Here is a 14,308-nt window from a genome sequence, read left to right as displayed (position 1 = left end):
CTGGTGGGCACAAATTTCAAAGCTCTTTTATCTCTGGTGTGGGGGCGCTGAGGTCCGCCTCCTTTGCTGTCAGTCATTCCAGTTCAATGCACCATAGCTTTGCTGTTTCTCAGAAAACAGTTAAACCCTCCTGGAGCCATTCTGTAAAGACATTTTTTAAAACCACAAAAACCATTACATGACTTTCCAGAGAAAGTAAGTCATTTGCAATTGGGCCTTAAATGGAATCGCCGGGACACCCTCCTCAACACAGAACCAAGCACAGGTGTGTGACATGTTTGGCTCTGTTCGTTTAAGTCAGTGGTTCTCAACCTGTGGGTCGTGACCCCTTTGGGGGTCGAACGACCCTTTCACAGGGGTCGCCTAAGACCATCATGCATATCAGATATTTACATTACGATTCATAACAGTAGCAAAATTACAGTTATGAAGTAGGAATGAAAATAATTTTATGGTTGGGGTCACAACATGAGGAACTGTATTTAAAGGGCCAGCAGGTTGAGAACCACTGATTTAAGTTGTAAGGATTTGAGTGGACTATCTTTTCTTTTGGCATTTTTCAGAGAAGGAGTCATTATAGACTGACTCAAAATAACAACTCCCTTCCTTAAAATTTCCTTATGGTTTTGTATAGGGCAATGGGGAACTGGAGAGAATTACAAGCCCTAATAAAGATTTGAATTGGCTTTCTGATGAGGAAAGGAAACTTAAAAAGTTAAGGAAAGTGAATTAAGTTCTTCAACAGATTAGAAAGCACCCCATGAAAGATATTGGTGGATGGCTGTAATACTAATAGTGGGGTGAACAGCAAGTCAGCCTTAAATTCCACTCCAGCCTACATGCACATTCTTTAGATGTGTGGTTTTAACTGTGGTCCATGGACCCCTAAGGTTTTCCTAGGGTCCAGGAGACAGCGTCTCAGGGGTAGAGCTACTAAACTTGGGCATGAACTAGATTCTGAGCTCTCATGTCCCATTTCAACCACCATGATCTGGCTTTGTATCTGTTTTACATACTGGTGTTCCCTGTAACATTAGTTTGAAAAAAATATATATGTTCAAGAGAGGGGGAGGGGAAAGAAAAGTTTGGAAATCATTATTATGCATCATTTCTCTCAGCATCATCTAAGAATCTCTCCAATGAACCTCCAGCTTTTCACTGCAGTGTGAGAACCTTAAAACTGCAAGCACCCTGCTTAGACATGGGCAAGCAGGGCACCTTAGACCCTGTGGCAAAGTGTTTTAGAGCGCTGTGCTTGAAGGTTTCTGTCTCCCCCAGTGCCTGGCACTGGCTGGCTCCAGCAGTGCCATCCAGGTGAAGAACCCCTAGTTCACATGGTCTTTGGTCCCTGGTTCCTCCTCAGAGTTCTTTCTGGAACTCTATCTGGTATGGGTGGTTGACCAGTTGCCCCAAGGAAGTCTGGAACTTGCATCTGTGGGTTGTTCTGGGGTCCTGTGGCTGGACCCCAATTCCAGAAGTACAGACTGATCAGCACATTGTTCCCTACTGGCCAGGGTGGTATTTCTTTCACAGGACTGTTTAAGATTCAGGTGCCAGAGCAGTGCTGACACTCACAAGAGGGACTCCTGTACCTCCAACCCCTTGTTGCTGGTGCTCAGGACAGTCACCACACTCCTTTTGAGGCCATGCACCGCATGTCAGGAAGTCCTCCAGCAGGGACCAGGCCTGTCTCTTCCAAAGGCTTTTGAGATTGTTGCCATGCAATAGCAACAGGCCTTCTGATCAATGTCCTTTCTTTTCTCTGATTGATATGATGACATTGCTCTTGCTCAGGTTGGCCTTAAGGCCTGTCAGATGAGGGATGGCTATTCCTTGAATGAATGGAACTATGCTTTTCCCACTAGGCCAACAGGCTCCTCCTCTATCCATATTGGGGGTGGCAGTGTGGAAGGTAGAAATATGTTCAACTTTAATAGAGATGATATTCCACAAATGCAGTGATTATGGCCTAAAGAGTTCAAGAGAAAGCATGCTTGGAATATGTGCTATTTTACAGTTAAGGTATACAATTCTGGACAATAAATATCACATGCACAGAAAATGAATTATTGCTCACATTTTCTTGCATATCCTTGGTAAGAATTGCATGTATGGCCAGCATTAATGCACGGCATAACGAGCTCTGAGAGGGTCATTGGAAACCACTGTTCACAGGCAGCATGGTGGGTGGTGCCGCATCAGTAATGAAGGAACCAGCATGAAATAACTGGTGTTAGGGAACTATAGGAGCAAAAAGATCTATATTGTTCCTATACTAACAGCTTACAAAGAGCCATGCACTGTGAGTAATGACTGCTACATTTTTCCTGCAGTGGAAGATATGAATTAGCCAGGAAGAGCATATTTAACAATAAAGAGCATGAAGAGAGAGTTCCTGGACTTGAATAAGAACAGCTGGGGCCTGGATACTGCAAAGAATCTTTGCAAACACTGAGTGGATAGAAAATACTTGTAAGTGCTCTACCTTTTTTCTAAATCACCAGTTAATCATCTTTCATGGGCCCATAAATTTTGTAATACATTTTTAATGAAAATTTTTATAGACAGCCCTCCCCCCAATATTTTGCCCAGTGACTCACACACCATGGACAGCCCTGCTAAGACTCTTACCATATCTTTCCTGATATTTTGTAATAACCTCCTAATTGGTCTGTTTTTTCATTCCCTACACTTTCCAGTGCATCTTCCAAACTGCCAGAGTGCTCTTTCTGAAATGCAAATCTAATCGAGTTGTTGTGTTTTTTTTTTCTGCTTACAACCTTTCAATAGGGAACCAAATTAAATTCTTTGGCTTGGCATATACTTTCTTCCTTCATGGTCTGGCCCTTCCTGTCTCTTTCAGCCTCATCATCTACAAACCTCAATAGCTACTCTATGTTCTAACTATGCAACTGGCTATTTTCAAAATCCTCACTGCTCTTCAATGCTCTGCCCTCTTTGGGGATTTCCTTACCATCAGTTGTCTCTATAAATGATTCCTACATGTCCCACAAGACTCACTCAGACTCCCACCACCACCTCTCTGAATGCCTCCTTCCACCCACCTCTCCCAGGCGGCCAGTGAAGCCAGAGGAAAGTGGGGGACGGAGGGTATAGTTGAGACCAAAGGCTGTGGAGTACAATTCACAAATATTTTCAGAGGATTTTGTTCTGAGGGAGTTGGGAATCCATTGGATGCCCGAGCTCCGCGTCCTCCCTCCCACCCCATGAAAAGCTCCTTCTAATATTCCATCCTTCTGTGGCCTTTTCCAACTCTGAATCTGAGCTGGCTGTATGACCCAGTTTAACCAACACAACAAGGCAGAAGTGACATTGTGCCAACTTGTGGGCTTAAGTTATCAGAAGGTGTGGCAGCTTCAGCTTTTGTGCTTTGAAAACCCCTGGGTGCCGTGTAAGATGTTCAGCCTCCAGTGCTGGAGAGAGCTCGTGAGGAGGCCATGTGGAAAGGGAGAGGCCTGAGACTACATGGGAGGGAGCAAGAGACCCAGCCACCAGCAGCCCAGCTGAGTCCAGTTTCCAGCTGTCCTTGCCAAGGGCCAGACTTGTGAATGAAGCATCTTGGATGTTCCAGCCTCATCCACAGCTGCACGAAGGTCCTGTGAGACATCCACCTAAGCCCCAGTCAATCCTATGGAATCACGAGAAACAATGAAAAGGTTATACCAAGCCACTAAGTTAACTGATAAATGAACCAGAACTTAACAGGTGAGAATGGGTCTTGGCATCAAGCATTGATGAGAAAATGTTGGGTAGGGGATGTACCCTTAGCAAGCCCCACATCTGGAATCATGAAGCAGGGAACGTAGACCAATTGGACAGACAGGGTGCAATCTAGGCATCCAGCACAACTGTACCCACCCTTGTTAATTTCACCATACTCTCCCACTCACTGTCATCCTCACCCTGTCAGTCCCACACTTGATCAAGAGAGATGAGGCATCAACCAAGTTCAGTGTCACATCTCTCTATAGCTATGCCAGGCAGTCGGGCAAGGTGACCATCCAGCTGGCAAGAAGCTACGGACAGGAAGCCAATACTTGATGAGATGTTATAACAGAAATGGCTGAAGCCAACTACCAGTGAGTTCTCTGCTCTCTGGTCAAGGGCACAGATTTCATCCCAGTTAATTTGGCTTTATTCCATGGCCACAGACTAAACCTTTAACCCAGCCAGCTGTCCAAATTGGATTTGCTCCATTCATCTTGGAAAAAAGGATGAGACGCCATGTCCAAATCACAACTTTTCTCAGGGAAATACTGTGTTGTGAGTGAGCCCATCTGTAACAGTGGCATCTTCAGAAAAATAACTGAGTTCTAAGAGTCATTCACTCATCTGTTACATCTCTGCAAGAATAATCTTCCTAAAATATATTTTAAGCATGTTATTTTTTAGCCCACAATCCTTCAGTGGTTTTCTAATTCTTCCAACAGGACTGCAAACTCAAATACTTTCAGGTGATTTAAGTGTAAGATGTGACTGAATGTTTAGGAGGACAACAGGGAGCTGTGTAGACCTGCTGGCAAGTGAGAGTCCTCTTCTGCAACCCAGGAAGAGGGCTCTCTGAATACATGTGTTCAGAGAATGGATCCTGTGAAAGGCATTTGCATCCCATAATTTTAGAACTACTGTTCAGACCAAATGAACCACAAAATTTCACAAAACAGAGGCCAGACTCTTCATTCTAATGGTCAAAGCTTTCCATTACTAGATTCCAACCTACTTTTCTACACCGACTTTCAATGTCAGTGTGTAGTTTAGAGATGGCATATATATAGCACATGGCTATTACTCTTCCATCCCTGGTCCATGGTAGATATTGCCACTGAACATGGCCCTCTTTCCTGTTGGGCTCAGATACAATGATCTAGAGAGCCGGATGGGCTTAGTGTGCCAGTTAAACCTACTTGCCATTGTGTGTAGCTCATTTCTAATCAATTCTGGCCCAGGCCGAATGGCAGTAGGACCGGTAGCTATGATGCAGACCAGAGGACCAGTAGCTATGATGCACACTGACCACAAGGGGGCAGATGCTCAACACACAGGCATGGAAACATGGAACAGACTGATGAGTCTCAGAGGGAAGAGGGAGGGGGGAGGGCAAAAAGAGATTAACCAAAGATCTAATATGCATACTAGAGGCCTGGTGCACAGACTCATGCACCAGTGGGGTCCCTTGGCCTGGCCTGCAGGGACTGGGCCAAAACTGGCAGTGTGACATCCTCGAAGGGTCACAGATTGCAAGAGGGTGCAGGCCAGGCGAGGGACCCCACTGGTGCACAAATCTGTGCACCAGGCCTCTAGTTTTTTAACAACTTGGTTTAGGGGTTTTTCTCTGGCTGACATTCTAGCCTACGTCATAGGCTGCTATGCTCTAGGCTCAGTCCCCTTTTAGGTGAGTTGCCCACTGGTCACTACAGGTCATGGCAGGAGACAGATCCTAATTCTGGCAGTTTGCTCCAGAGAGAATATCAGATGAGGAAACCATCTTAGCAAAAGCAGATGTATTAGAAAGTCTCTCATTCCCACCACCCACCTCTACCCTTGTAATGACAAATGAGACCAGCTCCACGGTGACACCGCTCCTCTAGCTGGACTCATCACAGCACAGCTGGTTCACAGTATTCAGACTATAGGTTGTTAATATTGGGTACATAGATTCAAGCCCCATAGAAGCATCATAACTCAGGCTGGCAGTTGGATTTGGCTCACGAGTGTTTGTGGTTTGTGGGAGATGTTCATACTATGAAGCCTACATCAGACTGAGTCCACGATTTCTCCTGTGAGGTGTTTTGTCCATCAGGTAATCATTGCTTCCATTACTGGCGGTCTGCTTCACTTTGTTTCTATTTAGTTGGGGCCTGCATTTCCTAAAGAGCCCAGTTTTCCTCTTTGTGTGGCAAGATGCTTATATTTTCTTCTAAAGCAACTGAATTCATTCTTTGTCCTAAAGGAGAAAGTAAGACAGAGTCTAATCATATCACACAAAGTCTTCTTCAAAAAACCCAAGGGAGGGGAAGGAGAAGAGGAACTACATATTTTACAACATACTTCATGGAGTCGGTTTGTCTTCATGGATGATCCTCCTCAGAGGTCTTCAGCCTGGAACCCGCTGTGGTGGATTCACACCTGCTCTGGGGATATCTCGCCCTAACAGCAGGCTTGGATATGGCACAACTTGAGATGATTGCCTATACAGGTTAACATGCTTTCTGCAAAGCCCTAGAATGATTGGGTCCCTGGAGCAACCACTGCTAGTGATGCAGCAGTTATGGGAGTAAATGTGTGAGGTGGTTAAATGTTGCATTAGAGCCGGGAGCCAGGACATTATGGACCCCCATGACTGTAGCCCACTGAGTGTCCTTTATCTGTTCAGAGTTCCTGGGTTTTGTTTGTTTGTTTTTTACAAAAAACTTTGGAATACACTCTGCTATGGGCTGAAAACTTGTGTTCCCCCAAATTCATATAATGAAGCCCTAGTCCTCAATGTGACAGTATTTGGAGAAGAGGCTTTAGAAGGTAATTAGGTCACCAGGAGGGGCCCTCAAAATGGGCTTAGTGCCCTTACAAGAGGAGACACAAGAGACATGATCTCTCTCTACCTTATGAGGACACAGCAAGATCGTCATCTGCAAGCCGGGAAGAGGGCTCTCACCAGACATGGGATCTGCCAGCACCTTCATCTTGGACTTCCCAGCCCCCAAAACTGTGAGAAATAAAAATCTGTTGTTTACAAGCCAACAGTCTCTGGTAATTTGTTATAGCTGCCCAAGCTAACTAAGATATTAGTTATACTTGAAGAGAAAGAGCTAAAATCCATGCTAAGGACCACCTGCCAGGGAGAGTGATTTTTTCCATCAATTCCATCTATACAAGGGGTGGCAGGAGGCAATATATGAGAATCCCCCCAGCAGAATTGGAATGTGTCAAAGTCAGGTTTTTATCTTTAATAAAGACCAAGATAACAGTGAGATTGTGTTTTTAACAGAGGTAGCTTCTTGGAGAAGGCAGAACTTGATGGTTCCTGGGGAAATGAACCTTAAAACCACCCATGTTTCACCAAAAGCTTGTTCATTATTGGGATTTAGCTCAACACTGGGAGGGGAAGCCCAGGTCTAAGTAGTGAGGCATCCTATCTGATCCCTGCTGGCTCAGGGGACATACACTGCTCTCAGGACCAGAAGTAGAGGGCGTGCTTTAGCCTCAATGTCCCCAATACGCATGGAATTGAACTTCATAAAAACTCATGAAAGATTCTAAAATAAATTCTTATTTTTATCAATAACTTTTCCCAATTTAATTGATACGGTCACTATATTTGTGGAGAAAAAAACATAACTTACCAATGAAAGATACTATGTCATTCTTACTACCACCTACCCACCCCCATAACTCTCTGTTTGATCATTTGATAGGATGGCTCTAGATTAGGGTAACCCACTACCCAGTAATGAGTTATGCCAGAAATAGCCTCCCAGCCTAGGACCTGTGGGCTAAGGATGAGGACATGGCTGGTAAGGGGCGACAGGACTCTGTGGTATTTTTAAAAATGTCTGCAAACAACAAACTAGTTCAGTATGTTGAAAACTGACAAAATAATGTCCATTTCCTAATCATCACAGGGTTTTTTCATAGTTAAGATTTTATTAGGAAACTAGAGGCCTGGTGCACAAAATTCATGCATGGGAAGGGGGGGAGGATCCCCTCAGCCCAGCCTGCGCCCTCTCCAATCCGGAATCCCTTTGAGGGATGTCCAACGGCCGGTTTAGCCTAAACCAGCAGTCAGACATTCCTCTCACAATCCTTGACTACTGGCTCCTAATCACTTACCTGACTGTCTGCCTGATTGCCCCTAACTGCCCCCCGCCAGCCTGGTCGCCCCTAACTGCCCCCCCTGCCAGCCTAGTTGCCTCTCACTAGCCCCCCCCCCCCGCCCCCCGCCAGCCTAATTTCCCCCAACTGCCCCCCTCCCTGCCAGGCTGGTCACCACTAACTGCCCCCCCCTGCCAACCTTGTCACCTCTTACTGGCGCCGCCCCCCCCCCCCCCCCCGCTGGCCTGGTCGCCCCCAACTGCCCCCCTGCCGGCCTGGTCGCCCCACGCAGCCTGCTTGTTCAGTCATTTGGTTGTCCCTCACTAACCCCCCTGCTGGCCTGGTTGTAAGCAGCCATCTTGTGAGGGTATGAGGGTTAATTTGTATATTGCCTCTTTATTATATAGTATAGTTATACTCAGAAAGACTGAAAAAAATCACAAGACAGCATGAAGAATTAATTAGGACAAAGCATCGAGAGAAAGCTATAACGCACAAGAGCAAATACAATTTCTCTCATGGCATCAATAGTCAATCTCTTGAGATCTCTATATTTTTCAAAGCCACCAATTATCTTCATCATCCTTGAATTTATTTCCCAAGAAATACTTAGGTTTCTTACTTATTGCCTTATATAAAGTCAACACTACATCTCCTGTGTTCTGTCTTGTCCCCTTTCCCCAAATGCTGCTTGAAATGCCAGGCCAGGGGATAGGGTGTTTGATGTTCTCTGAGTTACCAGGAGTACATAAATCATAAATGCACATCATTCATGAATTATTCAATTTCTCTTGTGCTTTCTGTAGGCTGGGGTAGCGGCTGCGCGTGCTGGGCGATGCTAGGCGGCTCCCTGCGCTCCCGGTTGTTTCGAGATGTGGGTGGGAGCTGCGGGCAGTTCCGGGAGCGTGGTGTCCGCGAAGGTGGCGCAGCCATGGCGGCGGGGGAGAGCATGGCCCAGCGGATGGTCTGGGTGGACCTGGAGGTGCTGGGATTGGACATCGAAAAGGACCAGATTATTGAGATGGACTGTCTGATCACCGACTCTGATCTCAACATTTTGGCCGAAGGTCCTAACCTGATTATAAAACAGCCAGATGAGTTACTGGACAGCATGTCAGATTGGTGCAAGGAGCATCACGGGAAGTCCTTCCTCTTGAGTTGGACTTACCCGCCCGGTCCCCCAATATTTCCAAATTATCTCTTGTCTTTTCTCTTTCATTTGTGTGCGGCTCCTCTTCCAGATATTGAACCCTGAACCATGCAGGATGTGGAGGAAAACATTTACATGTTTACCATAAATTAATTGATTCTCATCAAAATAAGTAAGTTTTCTTACTTATTGCCTTATTTTTTGATAAATCATCTCAAATAATATTTATATATTAATTTTCCATCTCTTAATTGATGGAAAATTTACCGATATCTGGATGTCAGTAAATGTTTCCCTCCACGTCCCGCGTGGTTCAGGGTTCAATATCTGGAAGAGGAACCACACACAAATGAAATAGAAAAGACAAGAGATAATTTGGAAATATTGGGGGACCAGGCGGGTAAGTACAACTCAAGAGAAAGGACTTCCACCCATGCTCAGTCCCCACCGACCTTTTATAGTCTGAGGTAAACAATGCAGTGGTTACCATAGTTATAGTTCTTGTGAGTTTCACCTGTTTTGATCATGTTTACACTCCCTGCACTTCGCTCAGCCCATTAGCTTCCCAGGTAAGATCTGGGGAGTGTTATAAGGTCAAGCCTAATTATGCTAAAAGGACTGAGCCCTCTAAGCCGGGACTTGTTTGTGACTTTGCCAGCAGGTCAGTCCGAGGCTCAACCCTATATCAGTTTCCCACATCTCACCCTTTTTTTAATTATTATTAGCTACTATAATGGAAATAAAACTTAAACATCAAGAACAAAACTCTGCCGAGACCGGTTTGGCTCGGTGGATGGAGCGTCGGCCTGAGGACTGAAGGGTCCCGGGTTCGATTCCGGTCAGGGGCATGTACCTGGATTGCGGGCACATCCCCAGTGGGAGATGTGTGGGAGGCAGCTGATCGATGTTTCTCTCGCATCAATGTTTCTGGCTCTCTGGCTCTCTCCGTTCCTCTCTGTAAAAAATCAATAAAATATATTTAACAAAAAAAAAGAAGAACAAAACTCTGGCTATTAAAAGAATAACAAAACAATGCCAATCCGTAACCCAAAACATTTTAAAACTTAAACATAACATTTTAAGAACAAAGAATGTTTAAATCCCAATTTCAATGTCCAACAGTTCTGAGTCCAAGTTTCAATGTCCGACAGTTCCTTATGTGTACATGTCAGCAATGATATTTCAGTTCTGGATGGTGGACAAATGGTGACAATGCAGGTCCGACCCTCTCTGGTTTGATCCTGGGCAACCTGCAGTGACGCACAGCTGCTGACTGCTAGCATGGCAAAGCGTCATCAGCGTCTTCCATCTCTGGATTGTTTTTCCTCTTGTCTTCATGGCTGGAGCATTCCTGAGAATCCCTCTCTGTTGCACGAATCCACATGGTCTTCAAGTTATTTTCTGAAAACATACAAACATATTCTTGACCGACGGTTAAAGGGAATTTTACTTGGGGTCCTTTTTATATTTGCCCAAATGATTTTCCTTTGGCTTATTTTGACACCACGTATGTTTTTCATGGGTGTCTTGCTGTTAGCATTACAAATGAAAAAAAAATTTTCCAGATGTAAATTAGTTACAGGATATTTTTCCTTACATGGTATTTTTCCACTATCCCCCTTTTTTGAATTAATTATTTTGATGCATATCAAAATCGAGTCCAAATTACTCAAATCTTAGGTAGCTTCAGGTCATTAAAATAGCTGGTTGTTCAAGCTTATAGACAGATTTTCTTTAAAAAAAAAAAAAACCACACCAGTTTCTATAAAAATTCTTATCAGCTGGAAGAAGCACAGCCTGCCCTACACCTACCAATGCCACAGAAGTGATGCGTTAGGCCACAGAGAACGCAAAGGGCTGAGAGATACAGAGTCCTAATGTCGTGGGATATGAAGTTCAATTTTTAATGTGCATCCTCTTCCATCTTTGGGCTTGTAGCCCAATTCCATGGCTGTCTCAAAGGATATTTTCTCCTCTTCCACAAATGGAACACAGACTGTTCCCAACTTACTAAGTCCCCAACTTACTAAATTCCAAAGCCTCATTCAGAAGTTGTTTGGATGGAACAAATTAAACACATATTCCTTAGAGACAAGAAGAGTGATTCTGTCTCCAGGAGAACTCACAGCTTATTAACCCACCAGCTACCAAAAATATAGACATAATAATAACCTAGAACAGCGATTTTCAACCATTGTGCCGCAAATATTTTTAAAGCATGCAGGACCTGACTATTTGGTCAGGGGCACTGACTTCTTTACCCTTAGATTGCCAAATAAAAAAAAATAACAATAGCCAATACAATACTAGCCATCTTGAATGAATCAAAATTATGCCTAATTTTTAAAGTAATATTTTTATTGATTGTAGAGAAGGGAAAGGGAGAGATAGAAACATCAATGAGGACAAAGAATAATTGATCGGATACCTCCTGCACACCCCTCACTGGGGATCGAGCCCACAACCTGGGCATGTGCCCTGACCATGAATCAAACTAGTGACCTCCTGGTTCATAGGCTGATGCTCAACCACTAAGCCAGCTGGGCCGAGCAATTATGCCTAATTTTTTGTCAGATCAGCAAAATATATTTTTTTGGTGTGCCACAGAATTTTAGTAGTTTATGTGTGCCATGAGATGAAAATTGAAAATAACTGACCTAGAACATGATCAACGAATACATGCATACTTCTATGGACAACCATGTTTGGCATTTCAACTTGGGAGAGGAAGAATAGATCTCTTTTCATGCCTTCTTTGTTCCTGCCCTCCTCAAATGTTATGTCACACAGGTCTAGGGCTCTTCCAGGTAGGCCAAGACCCGAAAGAGTGGGAAAACAGCAAGGAGAGAGTCAGTATATATGGGTGCATCCATATGGAGGGTTGATTCTTAATTCTAAGGGTCTCCGAATTCGAAATTATGTTTCATGCATATTGTGTGCATATAAACGTATTCTTTTCTTTTTTAAATATATTTTATTGATTTTTTACAGAGAGGAAGGGAGAGAGATAGAGAGTTAGAAACATCGATGAGAGAGAAACATCGATCAGCTGCCTCCTGCACATCTCCCACTGGGGATATGCCCGCAACCAAGGTACATGCCCTTGACTGGAATCGAACCTGGGACCCTTCAGTCCGCAGGCTGACGCTCTATCCACTGAGCCAAACCGGTTTCGGCTGTATTCTTTTTTTTGAGTCAATTGTTGATTTTATTTTTTTCCAATATGAAAAACGTTTATCCTACCAAGCAAAAAAGACACAAAATGAGTGAAATTCTAACCTGCATTTTTGTTGTTTCACTGTCCATTTGTTAAAGAAAATTGCCAAAATTCATAGATTTGGCAAAACATATGCTCAGATATTTAACCAAATATAGAGATAGCAAATGCACATCTGAAAAAAGGCTCACCATAATGCAGTTGAACAACAGTGATATAGCATGACAAAGTTACAAACATTCACCTCTCCCCTGACTTGGACATTGCATTATGAGTTATTGATGAAGATAAATGAAACCTATCTCCATTTTAAGAATTATGCACAATCCCTATTATGCCAGTAATTCTGTAGCAATTATGCTTTCCCCTAAACCCTATTGTCCTACACCCCAGTGACCATCACCCTTGGAATTGCAGGCATTAGGACACATGGCCCTTTGCAAGATCTTTGAAAGTTATTCCCTTCAAAAGTATTGGCATACCCTGTGAACACTCTGATGACAACGGAAGTGACTGTTTCTGGCAAAATATTTCCCACCTTCACTGCTATCCTGAGGCCTTTCTCGTGTGAACTCTGATGATGATGCAAGTGATTGTTGAGGGCAAATAATTTCCCACATTCGCTGCATTCATAAGGCCTTTCTCTGGTGTGAAATCTCTGATGATAAAGGAGGCTATTGCTACAGGTAAACAATTTCCCACATTACCTGCATTCATAAGGCCTTTCTCCAGTGTGAAATCTCTGATGATAACGGAGGCTACTCCTACGGGCAAAAGATTTCCCACACTGACTGCACTCATAAGGTTTTTCGCCAGTGTGACATTTCTGATGATAACGGAGGCTTCTCCTATTGGTAAAAGATTTCCCACACTGACCGCACTCATAAGGTTTTTCACCAGTGTGACATTTCTGATGATAACTCAGCTGATAGTTCCTGACGAAAGATTTCCCACATTCACTGCACTTATAAGGCCTTTCTCCAGTGTGAAGACTCTGATGGTAAAGGAGGCCATTGCTAGTGCTAAAAGATTTCCCACACTGACTGCACTCATAAGGTTTTTCTCCAGTGTGACAGTTCTGATGATCACTCAAGTGATAGTTCCTGACAAAAGATTTCCCACACTCACTGCACTTATAAGGCCTTTGTCCAGTGTGAAGCCTCTGATGACGATAAAGGCCAGAGAGTCTGGTAAAATATTTTCCACATTCATCACACTCATATGGTTTTTCTCCAGTGTGAACTCTCTGGTGTTGAACGAGGCTTGAACTTTGGCTAAAGGATTTCCCACACTCATCACATTCATATGGCTTTTCTCCAGTGTGAACTCTCTGGTGTTTCAGGAGGACTGCCCTTTGGCTAAAGAATTTCCCACATTCACCACACTCATGAGTCTTTTCTTTAGCATGAACTCGCTGGTGTCGAATAAGGCTGGAGTGCTGTTTAAAGCATTTCCCACATTCACTGCACTCGTATGGTCTTTCTCCTGTGTGCAATTTCTGATGATGACGGAGAACAGAGATATTTGTAAAAGATTTTCCACATTCACGGCACACAAAACACTGTATTCCATTACAGACACCATGGTCCTGAGCAAGCGTCTGGTCGCATCCAGTGGCTTTCTTGCTGAAATAAAACTGCTTTGCACACGCCCCGCACCTCAATAGTTTCAGGCTGTGTTGTGTTCCCTGCTGCTCAACCAAGTGGAAAATGTCTCTCAGGACTGGCCCACAACTCTCACAGGGGTGGCTCTTCTGGGAGGACACAGCTACACTGGGGTTCCTGGCCTGTGACACTCTCACAGAAACATGCTGTTCAGTGGGTGCCTCCACATCCCCTGCTCCGCAGCAGCAACCTAGAGAGGATATGAGTTCAAAGTTCTCCAGCATCACTTCGAGGAACAGGTGTCTCTGAGCCTCATCAAGGAGGCACCATTCCTTCCGAGAGAAGCGCACAGCAACATCCTCAAAGGTCACACCAACCTCAGCTGGGGGCCTCTGTGGGTTGAACGGGGTGAGGGTGGCAGGAGAGGAGGCAGCCAGGGGCACAGTGGCCCCTGTCCCAGGCCCAGCACTGGTCACCCAGGAGGCTGGTTGGTGGGGACCAGGACTC

The 14,308-nt window shown here is 44.5% G+C and overlaps 1 protein-coding gene across 1 annotated transcript; it reads right to left on the bottom strand.

Moving 5' to 3' along the window:
- Positions 1 to 10,014: 10,014 nt before the first annotated feature.
- On the bottom strand, positions 10,015 to 14,085 carry LOC308513878 (uncharacterized protein; the record flags this gene model as incomplete). The annotated part of the gene is made up of 2 exons (XM_081083965.1): positions 10,015 to 10,381; positions 12,905 to 14,085. 2 exons carry the CDS (start codon positions 14,083 to 14,085, stop codon positions 10,375 to 10,377), a joined length of 1,188 nt encoding a protein of 395 aa, XP_080940091.1. The 3' UTR covers positions 10,015 to 10,374.
- Positions 14,086 to 14,308: the final 223 nt, after the last annotated feature.

The sequence above is a fragment of the Myotis nattereri genome, assembly GCF_964212035.1.
Source record: "Myotis nattereri genome assembly, chromosome: 2".
NCBI classification, from domain to species: domain Eukaryota; kingdom Metazoa; phylum Chordata; class Mammalia; order Chiroptera; family Vespertilionidae; genus Myotis; species Myotis nattereri.
This window is presented reverse-complemented; position numbering and strand designations above follow the sequence as displayed.